This window comes from Lontra canadensis, unplaced genomic scaffold, assembly GCF_010015895.1.
Source record: "Lontra canadensis isolate GAN:19392208 unplaced genomic scaffold, GSC_riverotter_1.0 scaffold23, whole genome shotgun sequence".
NCBI classification, from domain to species: Eukaryota; Metazoa; Chordata; class Mammalia; order Carnivora; family Mustelidae; genus Lontra; species Lontra canadensis.
In genome coordinates, this window is record NW_022631017.1 from 2897814 (window position 1) to 2919379 (window position 21566).

At 46.9% G+C, this 21566-nt stretch overlaps 1 protein-coding gene across 4 annotated transcripts in view; it reads left to right on the forward strand.

Moving 5' to 3' along the window:
* RCAN2 (regulator of calcineurin 2) overlaps window positions 1–19069 on the forward strand; it is a 264074-nt gene extending 245005 nt beyond the window's left edge. For all 4 annotated transcript variants that reach the window (XM_032862009.1, XM_032862010.1, XM_032862011.1 and 1 more), the window contains 2 exons: window positions 456–627; window positions 18806–19069. In XM_032862009.1, the coding sequence (XP_032717900.1) occupies window positions 456–627; window positions 18806–18966 (333 nt within the window). In that variant the 3' untranslated portion in view covers window positions 18967–19069. The remainder of the gene's footprint in view (window positions 1–455; window positions 628–18805) is intronic.
* Window positions 19070–21566: the final 2497 nt, after the last annotated feature.

Consider the following 21566-nt stretch of genomic DNA (forward strand, 5'->3'; position numbering starts at 1 on the left):
CTAGGCCGAAGTGGGGATGGCGCCCCGTGCCACTGATTGTTCACATTAGAGTGCTTCATGTCACATGACGGGAAGATCGCCTCAAAAGAATGAGAGAGAGAGAGAGAGAGGAAAGGAAGGGAGCAGGGAGTCTGGAGAGCAGTGGCCTCAGCCTCAGGTAGGAACTTGTGCTCAATGCAGAGTCCCGGGCCCTGCCCCAGCTCGGCCGAATCAGGCACTCTGGCCTTTCGGAAGTTGTCCAGGTAATCGCGATGTCCACTAGGAGTCGAGATTCGCTGTTCTAAGGATCAGGTGACCGAGCAAGTGGTGGATGGTAAGCAGAGATTATTAGGGTAGCCTGGTTCACTGGTTCCTTTGTCACGGGCTGAAAACGAGACTCTGCAGCTTCGGGTCCCTGCACAGCCCATCTGAGGCCCTGATGAATACTCTGTCTTAATCTCTCCTCTGTTTGAAAGGTTCAGGCTCCAGAGACAGACGGTGACAAGCTGCATTTGGCACCGCCGCAGCCCGCCAAGCAATTCCTCATCTCACCCCCGGCGTCTCCTCCCGTGGGCTGGCAGCCCATCAGCGATGCCACGCCAGTGCTCAACTACGACCTCCTCTACGCTGTGGCCAAACTAGGACCAGGTATGCTCTGGGGCCCCTTTGGAAAATAGACAGTGTCGGCAACCTTGAAAAGCCAGATGGGATAAACGACCGTGAGATCCGGGGCTCATGGGAACATGTGCATTTCTAATGGGTTTATGGCCATGTGTGGACAGCAAGAGGGCTGACGGATCAGAGAGGAAGAACCAGCTTTGGACTTTGTCCCCGTTTAACAGCAATTTGGGAATGTGGACTACAAGGTCTGTCTGTGCTGTTTCCGCACTGCGATGCAGATACTTTAAGGTTGGAAAGAGCTACCTAATTCTTATGGGCTTCCTCTCTATACCATAAGGAATTTTGGTATATTTGGTATATGGTATATTCTGGTTTTCTCAGAATAGGCAAAATACGCTCTACCAGCTGGCACTAGGCTTCTGTGCTGTGCAACCGTCTTTTATTGCTGCCATAGGAAAGCCCAGGAACCTTCTGAAACAAGACAGTCTTCCTGCCAAAGTGAAGGCGCTTGGTCTCCAAGAAGCCGGTCCACAGTAGCCTTTACCTTTAAAAAAAAAAAAAAAAAAACCTTATGATCATTTTCTTCCAATGTTGGTATACATGGCTCAGATTCTCTCGTTTTCAAGACTGAATAGTATTCACTGGGCAAATATACCATCACACTTGATTCATCCGGTTTCCCAAGTCGGACATTTAGACTGTTTCCAGTTTCTCACCATTCCAGTCAGAGTTACAGTTAACATCCTTGTACATATTTCCTATGCACCGATCCAGAATTTCTTTACATGGGTTCCTAGAAGTGATACCGTCCTCACTTTCAGCAGACAGATGCTGCCACCTCGATTGAAAAAATACTCCCAGGGATTATGACAGGTGAAATGAAATGGGGTCGCTTAGGTCAAGGGGTTTTTAAATGGAGCTGGAAGACCCACTAAAGAGATGGGACTTAGGTACATCCTTACCCCATAGGACCATGAACTTTTTGAACTGGGCCCAACCACATATGATATTCCAAGAACTCAACGTGCAACTTTTTCTACTAAGAGATTTTGCTTAGTGACAGCCTTAGCAAGCAGTCACATTCAGCCAAGATAGTCTGCCACCAACGCCCATCAAAATTCTTCGTAAACAACACATACAAGAATTGCCTTTTGTCTTTAAAAATGCTTGATTTTTGTTCCCTGGGGCGAGGGCACGCTTTGGTTGGCTGCCCCCATCTGTGTTCCCCAAACTACAATTCCGAGACCCTAAAGGAATGTTCTTGGTTTTTATTGGCTCAGCCTCTTTTTTCGGTTGACGGTATATTTCCTTATTACAGCAGGAGGGGACGTGGTGGGAGGTGCAGCTGAGGGTTTAGGCACTGTGGGTCCGAGGGTAAATAACGCCCACCGTGTCTGCTACTAGCTGTTCTCCTGGTGGGAGGGGGGCTTTAAAAATACAATCCCAATGTCCTGGCCGCACCCTAAGAGATTCTGATTTAATTGATTTGGGTCAAGTTCAGGCATTAGTATTTTTTTAAAGTTCCCCTAAAACTCTCAAGAGCCACTGATAGCCAAGGGACAAAGAGCTGATAGACTTAGAATGAATTGTTACCGGTATTTCTTAGTGTGCTCAGGAAGATACACGGACCAGAATCGCCCCCTGGAAGTCTGCAGTTTTCATCATCACACGTAATGATTCTTGCACCCACAGAAATTTGAGGACCCTGGTGACTAGAGCGATCATACCTGGGGCGACCACTCGTAGGATGACCAGTCCTGGGTGAACCACTGTTCTGGCTCACCCAGGACTGAAGGCTTCCTGGGAACGTTCAGTGCCAAACACAGGAAATTCCCAGGCAGACCTGGAAAGGAAGGCACCCTAGTGGGTCCTCAAATTAGGATGTGGCTGGTTTGAGTAATAAGCTCTCCCTGCAGAGACTAACTGGCTGTCCCATGTGACCAGAACTTAAATTCTAGTACTCCTGAGAGCAAGCAGCCTGGGGCTTCTTTCTAACTGGCATCAAGGTACTCAGCGTCTCGGGGGCCTTTACACTGGCCATGGGTTCCCCCCTCGGAGAGCTCTTGTGAGAAGCAGTAGGTCCCTGACTAAAAAGAGCTGAGGGGAGAGCAATGTGATAAGAAGAGAGGTATTCACGACACGGGATTTCTCTGAGAGCCTTGTCCACGTACAGGAACCCAGAGCCAATGTACTCCCCGTACAAAGAACGGTGTCGGTGATAGGAGTAAACGTGACCTTTATAAAATAAGTCGGGTCTGCCCAAGTCAAACCTTGTGAAAGCTTTTCCCACAGTAACTGTGGACACTCCCAGAACTAGGAACACGCAGCCCCAGATGGACCGGCTGAAGCCAAGGGACTCGGAGCTGCCAGCCTGCCTCTCATGCACAGATGCTGCAGCAAACACGTTTGAACACCTCATACAGTTGTGCAAATGTCGGGAAGGGCAGCTTCGGAGGATCACTGAGGTCTTGGCTGGAGGACACAGGAGTCACTGACCAGCCTGCATTTGACAGGAGGAGGACCCCAGAGGCCCAGACAGGGGAGGAGTCACTCGCCAGTGACAGAGCCTGGGCGTCCAAGGCCGTGCTCTTCCTCCAGCACTGTGTATAAGGGAGGCCCAGGCCAAGTCAGACTTCCTGACCGCCAGATCCCAGCTGGCCTCCGGTGCGCTCACTTGGAGCCGGGAATCCAGTACACACAAATCATTTGCTCCAAAATGGGAAAGGGAACTTATGGTAGTTAATGTTCACAGAGCTTGATGCAAAGACAAAATGAGGGCGAGTCTCGGAGACCCTCACTGGCTAAGGGAGCAGAGTCCCGGGTCTGGAAGACAAGGCCAGGGGTGGGTGCGACCTGCTGCTGATGGAGGCAGAAGGAATGGATGGAGTAGGAGTTAGGCCTAGAAGGGAGGTTTCCAGAGCCTGGCACAGGGGAGGGAGGAAGGAGGAACGAAATGGTCCTCAAGAGGCAGAGAAAGCCAGAGGTTCTTTTGAGAGCTGTGAATAACAATGGCAGAATAAAAAATGCAAGCCCTTTTCCTTAGCGGTGCTGCTAACCTCTGAGTCTGGCTTTCCCTTACCCTGTGCAGTGAGCACCAGGAGAGCAATTATTAATTGCATTTAACAGAGCAGAACACTAAGCCGTAGAGACGTGAGCCAGTTTGCCCAAAGGGAAACAGCTGATTGGGGGCAGAGACAAGTGTCAAACCTGGCTCTGCTGACTCCCCCACATGGCCAGGGTGCCCTGACCTTTGACTGAGGACGCTGGTGGCCTTGGTGGACGTGAGGCCCCTGTTGCTGTGACGCTGGCAAAACATTCATCCTAACCCTGAGTGAAGAGCTATCCCTAACACCACTGTGACTCTCAGAAAGCCAAACCCAGGGGTAGCAGGTATGCACATGGAGTCCTGAGCACTGTGTGTATAAGGGCGAACACCGAGGGTCTTCTGTTTTTGGAGGATGACTGATGCTGTGTCCCGGGTGTGTTTTCTGGGATAGCGTTCCCTCCATTCTCTGCCAGCAACTTGAGGCTGCTCCTCTTTATTTAGTTCTCCATTTGTCCTCTTCCTGTGTCCTTGAAGTTTCTTTACCCCACACAGATGGACGATTTGCAGCCAACACTTGAGTTGAAAATATCACAGAGGCTATATTAGAAGCCTGGTTGTCTGTGGCTGTTCCAGCCGCAATCGTGAAGGAGCACAGCCACGCCCCGTGTCCTTCCCACCGCATCTGGGCCCCCCCACCGCCCACAGGGTACCAAGGCAGGCACGTGCTTCTTCAACCTCCTCGTGCCAGTTGCCCAGATTCTCCCGCGTTCCTCCTACAATAATTCTCCATCGTTCAACTCACTGTCTTCTCCACTTCTGCTACCCCCAGCACCTGGGAGCACCTTGCACAGTAGGTGCTCAGCAAATATTGAATGAATGACTAAATCAGAGCCCTCAGCCCGCCCAGGGATAATTTCTTCACCAGCAAATGGTTGCTTTCTTATGGCTTTGTCCAGACTGAGTCAGGCAACACTAAATTAATGTTTTCTTCAAGGAGAGGTCTTTGAGCATTTTACATTTGGAAAAAAAAAAAAAAAGATTTTGTGAGATTCATTCTTAATCTTTTAGCAGAAGCATTTCAGTAAGAAATTATAACTCATTCCATGTTAAGGGGTGGCTGCCTCAGTTCCGGGAATGTAGAAACACAGTAACATCAGAGCAGAGAAAGCAACTCAGAGGCATGGGGTTTGCTTCCGAGGAATGACTAACACCGCTAAATTGGGAGAGCTGAGTGACTGAGAAGAGATGTTAGAATCCAAAGATGCTGAGCTAAAGTAGGTCTGAAGAAAGAGCATCAGAGAGCAGGGATCCAGGGCAAGATGGCGCTCGGGCTGGGTGAGGATCACCTCAGCAAACCGGCAGGCTCATAGGATCATGAATGTGCCCAGCAGCCCTGAAAGGCAAGGATGTGCATTACTAAGACCCTTTCACGGAGGATACTTTCATGGAGGCTCTGACGAGCAGGAGCAAAACAGGATTCCCCTTCTTTGGGAGAGGGACGGCGGTGACCCTCTTCCAGACAGGAACAGCTCATGCTCATGGAACATGTGGAGAGGCTTTTGAAATAAGCATGGAGAGTGCAATTACCTTGGAACCATGATCAAACCCAATCCTGTGGGATTCCTTTGAAATCCTTCCTAGGCTGTTATAACACCTCTTAGGATACAAGGGCCCCATAACCCTGGAGAAGTGAGTCTGGTTCTATTTATTGCAGTGAGTACAAGTGTATACTCAGGAAAATGTGAGAGGCATCCTTTCACTCATTCTTCGCTGTGTTCCCATGACTGTATGTTCTGTTTTTTGATCCAAAGTAAGTAAAATAGACAAATTAGGGAAATATTTTAAATAGAGACAGCAGTTAAAACACATATAGGGCTTGTTGTGCTCCAGGCAGTATCCAACAGTTTGGACACCTTACTATATTATCTCCATTTATACTTGGAGCAACTCTATGAGACAGGAATTGCTATTCTCCTCATAGATTCGGCTGGAGCGTGTGAGACACAGAGTGGTTAAGTAACTTGCCCAAGGCTGCACAGCTGGTAAGTTAAAATAGATTCCCCTGCCACTAGCAAGAAGCAGAAAGAATTGATGGAGCTAGTACCTTCGCCCTGGGGAGTGAAAAGTTTGAGAAACCAGAGAGGTCTCTTGAATCGTAAAATTAATTTGTCTAGAAGAAATTAAAGACTGTTGCAAAAGGAAATTTTTAAAATGCAAAACAATTTCCACAATGTGTTCCTCCACCTTTCATTTCTGTGCTCATCACCACCCCACCCCGCCCCATAAAAAACAGCCACTGGGTCAGGCCTTAAGGCCTGTTCAGTGCTTCTCTGCTGCCCTGTGGGACACAGGGATCAGAATTTGCCTTCTGCTCTGCTTAAAGGACAGATACCAGCCTCTGTAAAACAAAGGCTTCCTACATTACCATTAGTCCTCCTGGTAAATTTAGAGAAGCCCATCATCTAACAGTCATCAAGTCAAAAGAAGATGGGCTTTGACCAAGTGGAGGACGAATCGAATATTTATTTTGGTTTATTCTACAGCTGTTACTCCTGAATCCAGAAAAAGTATGGTGCTATCGTCTTTTCAGATATAAAGCAAAACAGGAAAAACAAAAACCCAGCCCAGCAAGACAGCTTATCTCTACCAATCAGCCAAAATGGAAGCACAAAGATGTTATAATGTACTAAATGCGTGGTAAATCCGAGGTGGGATGTGAAATGCCAGCCTTTATTCTCTAGGCTCTCTAGGCTGGCTCTGGAAGGTCATGTTCATTGTCCCTGAAAATGCCTGCAGGGAATGATATGAAAAGTCACCGTCTATTCCTTTTTTTTCCTCCCGCTATTTTTAGCTCTTGTTAGGGAGATCAATTTTAGTTAACTGCAGAGGAGGGCTTAAAATGGTGCCCAAGTTTCAAGTTGCGTACATCTGCTATATTTAGCCTTTTTTTTTTTTTTCCAAATTCTTCTCCATCAAAACATGCCATAGTAAAGCAGTTTTGTTAGTTTGTTACCTAGCGCACAGCATTTCCTCTGCATGGAAAATATATTTCATTAATTCATGTAACTTACAAGGAAGAAACAGTTTCTATTCCAGGCTCATTGAATCAAAGGTAGAGAAAATTCCATTTTTTAAATATAGATGAATATATTTTGGGCTCATGACTATTATATAAGCTTCAGTCCTTGTTCAACAACTGCTATTTTCTGATCACGGATATGAAAAGCAAATAAAACAGTCAGGCTCCAGTGTTCTTACTCACGTGGTGTCTTCCGTCCTTCCCCACCCAAAGCATGCAGATTTGTGATTCTGGGCCACGTGCTCAGAATTTTCCATCTCCTTTCGAAGGATTTTCCCTGGAGGGGGCATGGTTGGCTCAGTTGGTTAAATGTCTGACTCCTGATCTCAGCTCAGGTCTTCATCTCAGGGTCATGAGTTCAAGTCCTAGGTTGGGCTCCACCCTGGGCATGGTGTGTACCTAAAAACAAAAAGAAACAAAAACCTATGATTTAAGAATTTTCCCTGGAAAAAAATTTCTGAAAAGCTTTTCTTCTCAGCATATACTCCACAGTTATTTTTAATCAGTGTTAAGTAGCAATATGGAAGACTTCTTTCTCTTCTTTCACATGGTATGCATGTGGTAGAATAATAGGAAAGACACATGGCCAGGCCCCTAATATCAGAAAAGCTCAAACAGGATGGTTATTTCCAGAGAGGAAAACCTCACACCTCTCTGACCAAGCAGCGTTTTCTCTCCTTATGTTGCTTCTTTTCTGTCACCTGTATGAATGAGCCCCACGTCACAGGCTTCAGAGAACCCATTTTCTCAGTCTCCCTTTATCTTCCCAACCCTCCTTCCTGCATACCTTTCCCAAGTCTCCTTGGTCCATACCTTCCCTGGAGGGTTCCACTTCCTTGTCTCAGTTGTGAATTTGGGTCCTCAGTCAGTTAGTTGTCCCCATGAAGTACTTTAGGTCCTAAATGATTCAGGAGGGAATGAAGACCTATGACCCCCCTCAGGCCATCTTACAGGGGAAACCCCCAAAAGATAAACAAACTTTCCTTTATTAAAATAGAACACCTCTTCTAACAAAATGATAGAAATATTCTCTTTTCCTTCACGCATCTCTCCATCTCCTCCCCCCACACCAGTTTACCAAGGACCCTTTCTGTCTTCCTACTTTGATGTGGGTTGGGACTGAGGATGGGTGGTAAGGAGGAAGAACCCCCATCGCGTATGTGGAGAATAGTTTCCTGACATGAGCTCATGCCAGACCTGCTGAGCCAGAGAAGCCTGTGTGCCGCCCTGATGTCTTGCCTACCCCATACCCTAATCTGCCATAATCCTAAATGGCAGAGGCAATATGGCGATCACACTTTGGCCTTACCATTCCTCAACCGGAGTCCTAGCTCCACTTGTCTGAGGTGACTGCAGACCATTTTTTTTTAATGGTGATTTTTGACAATTAGCAAGGTCATCATGAAGATGGAATAATTAATATACATGGGGTACCCAGCCCAGTGCCTGGCACGTAGGAACTACCAGATCCACGGTGGGTGCAATGATCATTCTGCTCTGAGCAGTATCGTTTGGCAGGACATCTGCTGAGAGATGTTTCCCATGCCAGTATTTGAATTAAGGTATGGAAAGCCCTTGGAGTAGTATCTACCAGCTGGCGAGAACGATATGCCTGTCCTTTGTGGTAGAGGTGCTGGTGATTTAACTGGGCTTGTTCTCTGAACATTAATGGGCTTGGGGTGGTCTGTGCTTTGCTTTATAGTCTTTCCTCCCAAGCTGAGAGGGCGTTCTTTGACAGAAGCAGCGGCTGCACCAAGGACAAGGGACAGAGTTGCCATTCAGTGATTGGACCCCACCCTCAAAACCACCCACAGCACTTTTCTGTGAGGTTGATCAAAATGAGACATGAGCTCATGGAACCACAAAGGTATGGGAGAGAAGAAATGTGCAAAGGACTTCTCTCTCTCTGGAATGTTTCTTCCTCCCTGGAATACTGGTTTTAATGGAGAATCCGCTTTCCACTCTTATTTAGAAAGTTAGTTCTTTCTCGACTCCCAGGTTGAGCTTGTGAATAGGCACTTGTGACTATACATGCCACCAGTTTAAGCCCCTCTGCCCTGGGGTCTCTCCTTTTCTCTTTTGTAGCTGTCTATGAAGTTCCAACATGAAGAAATATTTCTCTTGCTTTACAGTGATGACTAAAACTTGGGATGTGAGTTTGAATCCAGGCACCACCTCTTATTAGCTGTGTGACCTGGAGACACTCTCTGAATCCCTCTGTGCCTCCTCAACAGTAAAATCAGATTGTTGCCGGTATCAGATGAGATAACCCGTATGAATCTATGTCCAACGCAGGACATGGTGAATGCTCAGTATGGTACCTATTTTTGGTCACTTGATTTTTAAGCCATATCTTAGTCTTTGGTTAAAGTGTAAATGTGCCTATGTTAAGCTCTTAGCTCAAGGTTTCTCAGGGCAAAAGCTGTGATATTTTGGAACTGACAGTCCTACACACTGCAGTCCATTTAGCATCTTTGGGCATCACCTGCCAAATGCCAGTACACACGCAACCCAGTCCCTGTGAAAACCAAGAAATGAAAATTTAAAAAAAAAAATCCTTATTGCATTTCCAGACACCACTGGGAGCTAAGCATCCTTGTTTGAGAACCACATTAATTACGCTTCTGCGCCATTTATCAGGTGGATCTCGAATGCGAGAAAGACATAGAGTCAAGGAGTGCCTGGGAAGAGGTCAGAGGTGCCAATGTGGGGTGGAGAAAAGAGAGGTGAGAGAGTGGAGCGGTCCAGAGAAGTATCACCACCACCACCCCTACTCCTTCCCCATACACACACGCTTTCTTTCCTCCCCTTTGAAATAATAGGGTAATTATTATTCCCCTAATAGGGGAAAAGAGCTTGCTGGTAGATAACTTAAAAATACTGTTAAATCATGTATGGGCGTGGTCATACAGCTTTTGGAAACTTCCAGATGTTTTTCACCATAATGCCTCCTTTTCTTGGGGAGCACTTTAGGCCCCAAAGCAAACCAGCCTCAGCCCTTCCAGACTGAGAGAGGCTTAAAAGACATGGTGACTTCAGACACCCGCCAAGGTCTGGGAGGAAGAAAGGAAGTGTAAGTCACCACACTGCACCGCTGCTTCCTGCCATCAGCAATCCTACCACCCCCAACCCCCAACTCCCTCCCAGCTCCACTGACCTCACCCCTGTCCCAGTCCTCTGAGAGCCCCCTCAGGGCCAGGCACCTCTGTCTCTGCTGTTGACATGGGAGTGGTAGAGCGGAGCTGGCAGCCTTGCTTGCCCTCCCCACCCTGCCAAATTCAAGTCCTAAACCTAATACATGAAAGGAAAGGAAATCTAAGTGTGAATGCCTTTCAAGCACATTTCAGATTACATACACGCTTCCCTCAGTCCCTGTTTGCAATCCCATGAACAGGCAGCATGCTTAGTAAAACTAACTCCTAGAAATTCTGTGGTTTTGTTCCATTGATCAGGACAGATGCTCCCTCATTCCTCTTGAAAATAGCACATTCACAATAAAGTACGGAGGAAAGGGGTTTGTAGTGCCTTCTAACTGTGAGAAGCCAGAAATCACTTTAATATTGGAATTTCCCTTCCTCATCATCAAATATAAAGGGCTCTTAATTTAAATCAAGTTCAGTGTGTGGCACACAGCCCAGCATGGTTCTGTGTTCAACGGTTCTGTTGGAAATGTGCTTCACTTGCGTTGATAAGCCATCATCCACTCTTAAAATTCAGTACAGATTAACAATAGAGGCCTTCTTTTCCCCTGCTGGGTTCAGAACTCACTGAGGGTTGGATAAGACTAAGACAGAGGAGATGAGTCATGCCAGCTCTTGTGTCTGAGGCCGTGCCGAAGCCCAGAATGTGGCTGAGCCGAGCACCAGCAAGCGCTTCCCAAGGCTGAAATCCAGAGCCGAGCAGTGGGACTCCCCCTGCCTGCCTGCGGACTGCCCCCCAGGAACGGGGTCTCCTGCGCTGGCCTCAGCACATGGCCGAGAGCAGCCAGGGATGGTCCGGAGAGCAAAGCGGATTGGGTGAGTGGAGCACCTCAGTTCTTCTCCCTCCCACTCTGCTTCCGCTGGAGAGGAGTAAGAAAGCGGCCACAGAGAGAGGTCCCAAGTGGTTTGCTCATGGAGCTTCCTCCCTAAGGAAGGAAGGATGGAGACTGGTGTGGTATCCAGTCTAATATAGCAGGCGAGCAGAAAAAAGAGGATAAAGCACAAGCAATTCATTTCGGTTCAACTGTAGTGGCTTAGCTTGCTTCTGAAAGAGAAAACTTGTGTGACCCGGGACTTATCAATTGCCACATAACAGACTATCCCGACATGAAGGTCTTGGAACATCAACAATCTTTTTTTTTTTTTTTTTTTTTTTGCTCACAAATCTATTTAGGGCTCAGGGGGACAGCTCATCTCTGCTCCATGCAACATGGCTGGGGACCTTCAAGATGGTTTCCTCACGTGGTTGGCATGTCAGTGTTCTGCTAGCTGAAAGCTCAGACAGTCTATAGGTGAAGGACTCTGGTTCCTCCTCGTGTGAGCCTCTTCATGGGCTGCTTGCGCTTCCTTACAACATGGACGCAAGGTTTTGGAATGAGCCTCCTGACAGAGCAAGGTTGAAGTGCGTGTGTTTTTGCGACTTAATTCAGAATTCACACTGGTTACTTCTGCCACAGCATGTTAGTCGAGGCAGTCGGAAAGGCCTGTCCAGATTTGAGGGGCGGGAACACAGTGGAAACAGTCCTCCATGAAGAATTGGCAAAGTTACTGAGGAGTAATGTTATGACCGTCGCTGTGAAACACAGTCTGCTAAGACCCAAACATGCCTATTGAGAATTCACCTTCAGTATGAGAGATAATAAAATTAGAGCCAGAAGGATACACAGAAAAGTTTCTTCCAGAGTCCCAAGCTATGGTAATAGATGTAAGTCAAATCATTTTATAATATATACCCCTTTCTTTTCAAAACTGATTAGTGTTATCTTTTGAGAAGAGTCATTGTCAAGGAGACCATGCCTCGAATAACTACCAGTGGGCCGAAAGAAAAAGATACAAGATGTTCCTCTTCAGCTAGAGAACAAATGTTCACTAAAATATAAGTTTTGTGCCTTATGGATGTATTAAAAGTATAAGTTAGGGGCGCCTGGGTGGCTCAGTGGGTTAAAGCCTCTGCCTTCGGCTCAGGTTATGATCTCAGGGTCCAGGGATCTGGCCCCGCATCGGGCTCTCTCCTCTGCGGGGAGCCCGCTTCCCTTCCTCTCTCTCTGCCTGCCTCTCTGCCTACTTGTGATCTCTATCTGTCAAATAAATAAATAAATAAAATCTTCGAAAAAAAATAAAAGTATAAGTTAAACCCAGCTCCCTTTTGGGAGTGTCTCTTGTCAAAGATGACCCCGTGGGAGTCAGGACGGGCAGCGCCCGAGAGTGATTATGAGCACATTCACTGAGGTCTGACGGGGCCAAGTTTGAATCCTCCCTCTGCCATTTACTTCCTCTGTGATTCAGTTTCCTCTTGCATCAACTAGAAAGGATACCACCCACAGTCCAGAGCTGTTATCACCACTAAATATCCAATTGAAGGGAAGTACTTCGAGCTGTGTCTGGCATTTAGTAAGAGTGTGGGAAATAGTCGTTGTGAAGTTTAAAGCAGATGGCAAGTTTCCACGATACGTCCTGTGTCCTCACAGTGCCAGCACACTGACAATAGGGTAAATACGTGTCCTTTCTTGGTTTTCAGCCTCGCTGAAAATCCAAAACTTACACATGTTAAACACCAGGAGAAAAATTCACGTGTGAGTACGTACTGGACATTGGACGAGTAAAACAAGTAAACGGCTAAGGTTGGTGCATTTCATAAATCAGTAATGTATTTATTGAGCATTTACTTGTGCGTCAAAGTGCAGCCATCACCAAAACCGCCATTTCAGCAGCTTGGAATATAAAACACCACTAGATGAAATAACTAATGTATAATGTAAAAGGTGATATAATTAGGCATTATAACAAGTGATTCAGAAAAAGAAAGAGATCTCGTTTAAAATCAACTTAAGATTTGGTCCCTTCTCATGGGAACACAAACGTGGAAAAGGTGGGGAGAGAGGAAAAAGGAGAGGAACTTACCAATGGTGGGGGGTGGGCAGTAGTGAAGAAAGCAAGGGTCATTCCATCGTGAGGGTTGGAGTTTATGACGCTCCCCTGTTCATTTGAACTGGAGGACTCGGCATGTCACCATCCACCCCTGCTTGCTGTTTACAGCAGCGACTCCACTGAGTAGAAGCTCTGTGGCATAAATTCCCCTGCTTAATTCTTTAACTGCTCTGTGGTGTGACTAGATGAGTTCATATTGAAAACAGGAAATTATTTGGGGCAACTGTAGCACTGACCACCGCATCGCCTTAAATAATCATGACGTGCATCTCAGGATGGCTTTCTTAAGAATCTGACAAATATTTCTTTATTTCGTAGCATCCATGTGGTTGTTATTCCCATTTTTCTGATGAGGAAAACTGAGTCCTAGAATGTTCTGTGTCTCTCAACATCACATCGCTAGTACGCGATAAGGTGACGTTCCCAAATGTTGTTTTAGGAAGCTTATTCTAACAGAGAAGCTTAGTTCCTGGGGTGGGAATACCAGCTGAGATTCCCAGAGTGAGAGAGAATGGGGGCGTTACAAGCAGGTGGTAGTGAGGGAGTCTATGGAAAAATATTTCAAAGTGGTACTGAATGATGCTCAGGGACAGTTTGACTACCATGGATGAAAGGCAGAGAAGCTTCTAGGATGACCAAGTCTGTGGATGGCACCTAGAGGATGAAACCTCCCAGAGAAATGTGATAGCTGGAAAGGAAACATAGATGGACAGGGAACATAACTAATTCTGCTGTGTGAGTTTGGAGAAGAGTGAGAGATGTCTGGAGAGATGTCCATAGAAGGCCAAATGCAGGTGTGAGTTCAGGCTGAGGACATAGCATCTCATAGAGACAGATATTGAGAACTCACAATGTTCCAGAGAGACACTGCAGCGAAGAATGGCAGCTATGGGAGGCCTAAAGCAAACCCTCACCTCATGCCTGCTCAACTCTTCAGTCTTTTGAAAGCCTCTGGGATGGGGGTTCCGTCTCCTGGAGATGTCCTGGAGGTTCTCACATGAGGACCTGCCCAAGGAGGCACTCCAGGGACAGAAGGGTTTCCCTTGCCTTACATCTCAAGAGTTCTCTGATCAAGAATCTGAACCATCTCGGCTCTGCTGTCATGTTCATAAATATAGCTTTGTAACATCTCCCTGCCCTTACCTCATCTCATTATGTTGATTTTTTAGAGACACTGTGCATAATCACGCTGATTATTTCGAGAGAACTCAAGAAGGGGCCAACTTCTGCCCCACAAACCAAAGGTGGCAGCATGATGAGGAACCTCTGGGGGTACTCAGACCAGCAGTCACCCACACACGTCGCCTTGCCCCCCAGCCTCCTGCTCAGAAGAGGGATGTGCCCTTCTCCCTCCTGAGAGCAGGAGGCAGCCCGTGGACACCTCCACTTCCTCCAGACTTGCAGGAATCAGGACGTGGAGGAGGGTTTGAATACAGACGTGAGGATTGGGAGTGTGATGGGTGACCCTCTGCTTGTCCTTCCAAAGAAATGCTCCACTGGCCATGCTCTGTGTGGTGTGGCAGCCCCGGCCCACCCAGAGTGGACAGGGCCCCGGGGGCTCCTTGTCCCCTGCCAAGCCCAGTTGGTCACCCTGCAGGGAGACAGCATTGATGTCAGCCCTCGCGGTAGAGGAATTAGCTGAAGCCCAAAGGGAAAGAGAGGCCAAAAAAAGAAAAATTCAATCCAGCCACACCAAAGCGATTTCTTTTTAGTCTGTGGGGGCTCTTAGCAGCCGTTAAGCTTTGCTGGATTTTGATAGTAAGAAAGTTTCCAAAAATAGAACAGTGAAATGTCAGAGTTAATGGGATCACAGCAATAAAGCATCTGTACTACCAAGCAGCCTGACTTTGTTAGCTCGACGGGCTTGACGACATGAGGATTGCCCAGCACGGAGCAGCGCCCTGGGCTTTCCTGTCCCATCCTGAGTGCCGCCCCCCTCCAACACCCACACACCTGCCTGAGAGGAGAGCGCTCGGGCTTGAATTGGTAAACACATTGCAACTCGAGGTGTCTTTAAGGCAGTGTTCTTTATCAAAGCCAGGGCAAACAAATGGCTTAACTAAAAGGCTAGCTTCATTATGTATATTTTACTGTAATAGAAACATAAATATAAATATATATATACACATACGTGTGTGTGTGTATGTTATATATGCACATACGTATATCAAGGTAGCAGCTAGCTGCTTGCAGACACATGAGGAAAGAGGCATGTGTTGGGTCAGCCCCCTGGTGGGGTCCCTGCCACCCGCCCCCCAGCCCCACTCTCTGCTCACTCGATGGATGATGGCAGATTCTCTGCTGTGGACCGGAGACCGGCGCCGCCTCACCCTGCATGGCGACCAGGCACAGGACTCCCCCAGCCACTCCAGTTTTCTCAAGGGGTGCTTCCTCTCTAAACCCGGAGACCTTCCAAGAAATCCTGTAGGCGACAAGAAGAACGACCTCACCGTGTGTTGACTCTTCTCTTTCTCCATCTCTTGTGGGAGGACGTCCCTCCTTCAGCATCGCAAAGCATTCCCGAAGGAAAGAGAGCGTTTTGGAAACCGTGGGTAGGAGGAACTCATCACCGTTTGCTGTGGCACTTCGAGGGGTTTGTTGCCGTCCCAGAAACAGATGAGAAAGGAGACCACCGATGAAATCCTGCTGCTGGCGCTGATACAGAGGAGCCCTGGCTGCTTTCCCCCTTGGCGTCCTCAGCGTCCCTGAGCTTGACGTCCCTTGACCTGCGCCGTTGGCCGTTTCCCATGAGACATTGACGATGCAGAATGGAGGAAGCGGGGAGGCACGTTAGGTGCACGCTAGCGCCCTGGGGGACCGCACCTCCTGCAGGCCACATGGACCCCTGTAACACCGGCCACCCTAAAGCACAGGGAAGCGCACGGTGGGGTGGGGGAGGGGTGCTGGGTACCAAAGGTGATGTCACCCAGTCAGAATTCCCTGGGTTGCATCCTCATCCCAGTACTCTCCTTTTTTTTTTTTTAATTGATTGATTGATTGATTGGGAGGAGGAGCAGCGAGAGAGGGAGAGAATCATAAGCAGGCTCCCTGCCCAGTGCAGAGTCCAATACGGGGCTCGATCTCACCACCCTGACATCATGACCTAAGCCAAAATCCAGAATAGGAATTTCCACCAACTGAGACACGCAGGCGCACCCCCAGGAAATCCTGATTTCAACAAGCAGGACCACTAAGAGGTCAGGAGCTTGAGAAGCGAGGCTCAACGATGCCACCCACCAGGTCTCTGCCCATTCCGGGGCCCAGCGCCTTTTGTGCAAGAGCTCGTTTCCCTGTAGGTTCCGCTCCTGAGCCATTGCTGAAGCCATGCTTTTCCCGAGAGATTTTGGTAAACATGACAACTGCTTTAAAAGAGAAGGGAAGGCAACTGAATGAGTTGTCTGCTGCTAGGCCCACCAGAGCTGTAAGCACAGGCCTTAGAAAGGACTTCATAGGGGATCCAGGGCAGTGAGCGCTGGCTGTGTCTGCTCTCCAGCGGGGAAGCAGACAGGATCCCGAAGGACTCAGGCAGGTGTCTAAGTTCTGTCCAGGTTCTGCTCCATGTCCCCTGCTTTTGTCACTGTCCTCTCCTGAACCCAGACTGGTCCACGTTTGCCAGAGGTTTCATACTTGCTGCCACGATTCTTTCTACCTACAAGTTCACCAAATCTAGACTTTAAATTGCAGGGTCCTTATGAGCCTTATTTCTATGGCTCTGACTAGTTCTGTCCCTCTTGGCTATTGCCAATAAGCAGTGAAATCCCAGAGTTGAAACCCTCCATTTTTGTGAACTATCCTTTGCCCTCACCCAGGAAAGCATTTGCTTTATACAACAGATGTCAAAGGTGGTCCAACAAATGCTTCTCTGACTTTTAACAGAAGGAGAACAGTCTTAGCAGCCCATGGCTAGATTAGTTTGCTGGGCCTGCCACAAACCAAGTACCACAAACTGAGGGGATTAAAGAACAAAAATTAAAAAAAAATTTTTTTAGGGATGCCTGCGTGGCTCAATCATTAAGCGTTCGGCTCAGGTCATGATCTCAAGGTCCTGGGATCCAGACCCACATCTGGCTCTCTGCTCAGCAGGGAGTCAGCTTCTCCCTCTGCCTCTGCTGCTACCGGGCTTGTGTGCTCGCTTGCTCTCTCTCTCTCTCTCTCTCTCTGTGTCAAATAAATAAATAAAATCTTAAAAAAAAAAAAAAAAGTTACAAAGCATCACAGCAAAGGAAATCATTCCAGATAGTCTCAGACTTTATCTTTAGCGTTTAGTATGTGCAAGGCTGGCTGACTTTAATCTTAGGGAGATCAGGGAGGTGTTTTTTGTTTTTCTTATGTTTATGTTTGGAAGGTTCCTTTTGATTTTGTTTGTTTGTTTTTTAACAAAGCAGACTTAACATGCGTGCTCAGGGTGGAAATACAGCCCATGCTTTGAGGTTGTGCCAGGTCATTTTGGCCTTGGTAAATGTTAAAGGATAGCTTCCCTGGGAGACCAGGAGCAGGTCCACAAATATTAAAGTTGAAAATGCTCTTTATCAGTAGGTACGAGGATGTGGCTGCCATGACTGGTAAGAGATTGTGCTGGGTCTTCTGTCCTGGTCTAGGAAACAAGGTCTTGATCTAGTGAGATCTGGAAAGCCACTGACCAGGAGGATGTCTGGGAGACACTGCTTTTAGATTTTCCGTATTTGTGAAAGATGGGGAATGAAAGGTGGGATGTCAGGAGAAGGTTAAGATGAGTATGTCAACAGTTAACTTGAGAAGTTAATAGCATGCAGATGGGGACCCCTCGGTGGCTCAGCCGGTTAAGTGCCTGCCTTCGGCTCAGGTCATGATCCCAGGGTCCTGGAACTGAGTCCGCATGGGGCTCCCAGCTCAGCAGGGCGTCTGCTTCTCCCTCTCCCTCTGCCTGCAGCTCTACCTGCTTGTGCTCTCTCTCTGTCAAATAAGTAAATAAAATCTTTAAAAGCATGCAGATGGAGAATGCCCCCTCTTCCTGCCCCACTACCTGGAGGTCTTCTACTTTTCTTTTAGACCTAAGCCAGTTGTCACCTCCACCAGGAAGCCTTTCAGTGTTACCTTCTCCTTAAAATTTTGTGCCACAGTCCTTGACATATATAGCCGTGCTAGCACTTACTGTGGTATTTTGTGATACTTCTTGTTTCCACACTCGGCCACGAGACTGTGCTCTTGCGATAGACACAAGGATCTTCTATTGCACCCATAGCCTTTCCCCGGCAATAGGCCAGACCGTGGGGAATGCTCAGTAAATACCTCCTAAAGGGGAACAAAGGCAGGAAGCCAGCCAGCTAACAGCCATTTGGCTGTAAGATGAGCCAGTCAAGAAGGACAGACTTTTGGAACTTGAAGGGACCTTGACAGTCCTCTAACCCCGTCACCCAGCAGCCACCACAAATCCCAGACCGGTGATGATCCTGCCTTAGCCCATCCTGGGGTAGCTCTTGCTATAAAAGTGTGGCTGGAGAAGACTTCAGAGACTGCCCTGTCGACAAGGTGAAGAAGTGAAGCTGTTGGCCCAAGGTCACTCAGCAATCAGCAATCAGCAATGATGATGGGAACAGAAGAGAAACGGAGAACGAGCTGTCAGAGCCACCCTGTCATCACCACGATCCTGAGGACTGTAGTCATGACCATGTGGAAGTTTACGGTTGGGGATGCTGACTGAGGCTGCAGGAGGGTGAGTGGCCCGTGCGGGCTTGTCAGGCTGATAGATGGTACAGTGCAGCGCAGATAGATGATAGTGTAGTGTAGTGCAGATAAGATAGATACAGTGACTGAGCAATCTCACTCCATTTTGCGATGCCCTGTGCCATTCCTGGATAAGATCCGGGCTTCCCAAAACACTGTGAAATGTCCTTCCTTCCAGAACAAACATTGCCAGAGAATCTGCTTTGAGCTCCCTTCCCCTTTATCACCCCCCTTTTTCTTGCCTTTCAGGAGAGAAGTATGAGCTCCACGCAGGAACTGAGTCCACCCCAAGTGTCGTCGTGCACGTGTGCGACAGCGACATAGAAGAAGAAGAGGATCCAAAGACTTCCCCAAAGCCAAAAATCATCCAGACCCGGCGTCCTGGCCTGCCGCCCTCCGTGTCCAACTGAGCTCACCGCTCCGCCTCAACGATAATATCTGTCTCCTCTTTATCATGCTTTTTTTTTTTTCCTCTGTTGTTTGTTTGTCAAAAAAAAAATAATTGCCTTTCAATCCCTGGGTGTTTGGTTGTTTGAGATTCCTTCCTTGTAATCAAGCCTCTCGGACAAAAGGGCTAGGAAAAGGTGATATGTTTCCTGATCATATCATGTCCATTGAGTAATAATCCATTATTTAGAAGGTTCTAGAAAAAAAAAAAAGGTAGTATTTTCTTATTAAAATATCAGCACCATCTGTATCTTCATTCTCTCATGTTGATCCAAGCCAGAGACATCAGTGACAAATAGCACCCGTGTTGTTTGTGATCCGTTTCGGTCCCAGTCCTGACGTGTGTGCGTTGTTTCTTCCTGGCCACTTAAGTAGGACCATAAGTAAACTTGACTTTGACTGCATGAGATATCCCCATCTGGTCTCACTCAGTCCTCTGCATCCCGACATTCCCAGGACATGCATGATCACCAGCATTTATTTTCATGATTCGAGGATATACTCTAACTCTCAGACTGTCAGCATCCAGCCATGTCCTATGTAGACTAGAAAATTATCAGCATCATCCGGCTCAACAAGTCTGGGTATAGCCACTATTTTGAGTCCATCCTTCATAGCTCTGTTAAAATTCCTGGAGGCGACATTGAGCTTGGCTCCAAAGATATTCCTCCATAGATTTTGAACACCACTTCCGTAGAGTACTTTCCCAGACTCGCGGGGGAGGCTTGTCCAGGGTGACAGAGACCGATTTCAGACAAACCTATTTATTACAAAAGTTTCACGGTGTCTGAATGATTGTTTTTTCTCTTTGTATATTTGTACAAATGTTTCAGCTGTGCTTTTAAACTCTGGATGTTTTTTATTTAGTGATTGTTCAGCCATTAGCTGCTTAAAGACATAACTATGTGCATTGCTTATGAATGCATTCATATACTAATACAGATAATCTGATAATATTACACTCTACTATGGGTAATGCTGAATTTTGGAACGGCACAAAACTTCTCATGCCAGTATATAAATGACTAGCCAACATCTTTGCTGTCAAGAACACTCATTTTTAAATAAAGGAAGAGGTATGTGTCCGTCATAGACAATTTGGGTGAAACTAGCTCTCCAGAACTGAATATTTGAAACAGGAAGGGAGGGTAGATCAACACCATATACCAATCCTACTCATGCTATGGCCATGTTGCTCAAAAACATTTGTTTTCGTCACGTGATATTTCTATTTCTGTAGCCCGAAGTGCATTACCGAAGATACACCTCTAAAACCATTACCTTCTGCTCTTTGTACAAGGCCTCACACCCGCCCCTGTACATTAATGAATTACTTTAGATGCAAATGCCAGTTACAAGGGAGTGGGGAAATACTTTCATTACCCAAGCCTCAGAAAAACACGCGAGAACAATAACACAGCCATCTTATGGAAGGATTGTTGTGGTTTTTGACTAAGGTGTACAGTTAGTTTCGGCAGAAACTTAAAACAGACTGATCACTCAGAGATTCAAGTCCGTTCTACTGTGAATATAGCAATATCATACCGGACACAGTACAGGTGAAACTGAGGACAGCGTTGCTTGTAAAACCCTGCGTTTCCATAAGAAGAAAAAAAATTCAGGCTCCTTTTAAAAATAAAATCTGAGGAGTGTATAGTAAGCAAATGCTTTGTCCTTTGCTGCGGAGGTGTTTGATGTTTCATCAACAAATGAAAGATTAGACTTCGAAGTGGAGGAATGCTGCCCTCTAGTGGAAGAAATATTTTTCTGAGCTTTTGAGACCTGGCGGAGAACCGCAGCCGTCAGCCATTTTATGCTGAGCCTCTTCACAGTCTTTTGCGGGGGTCGTTTGACTTCCCAAGCTACTCAGTTTTCAGAACGCAGGTTCTAAGGAAATTCGGATGAGGGGGGAAAAAAAAAAATATATATATATATATTTGGAAATTATCAAGTGTTTTAAAGCAGATCCCATCAGTCATTTCCAGCCAAATTTAGCAAAGGTTAAAATGACCATCCTGTGTAGTCACAAAATAAAAACACAGTGAAGTGGCCGACCTAAGGGGTTAGTCTTGGGGACATTTATTGCGAAGTTTCCATGTGAATCTGTCTCAGGTCAAGTAATTCTTTCATTAGGTTGGGTTTGGGAAGAGGGAAAGAGGAACTTCTCCCAGGAGAGCTGTAAGAAACCGGAAGGAATCCTTGAAGGGTTTCAGAGGAGCCTCCTGCACTGTGAAAGTCAAAATTGCCTCAGCATTTCCATGACGCACCTTATGCAAACCTCTTTAGCACTATTTTCAGTTTGAAAAGTCTGACTATGGAGGGGGAGGGGGAGATTTCCACCAACCAAATCATTTGTGCACGTGTATAGCTCAAAGAGCTTAGACTTCAAATATACCTGGTGAATGACTCTTTGTCCATGTAGTGTAATTTCTGTGTTGTCTGTCTGAGCTGACTCCTTTTTGAGTGTAACTGTGGAAGAATGCAATTCAGCCTATCTTTGTAAAAAGTTGCCAACACATGGGATTAACTTAGCTGAGAGCTTACTGAAAGGAACAGAGTGGGA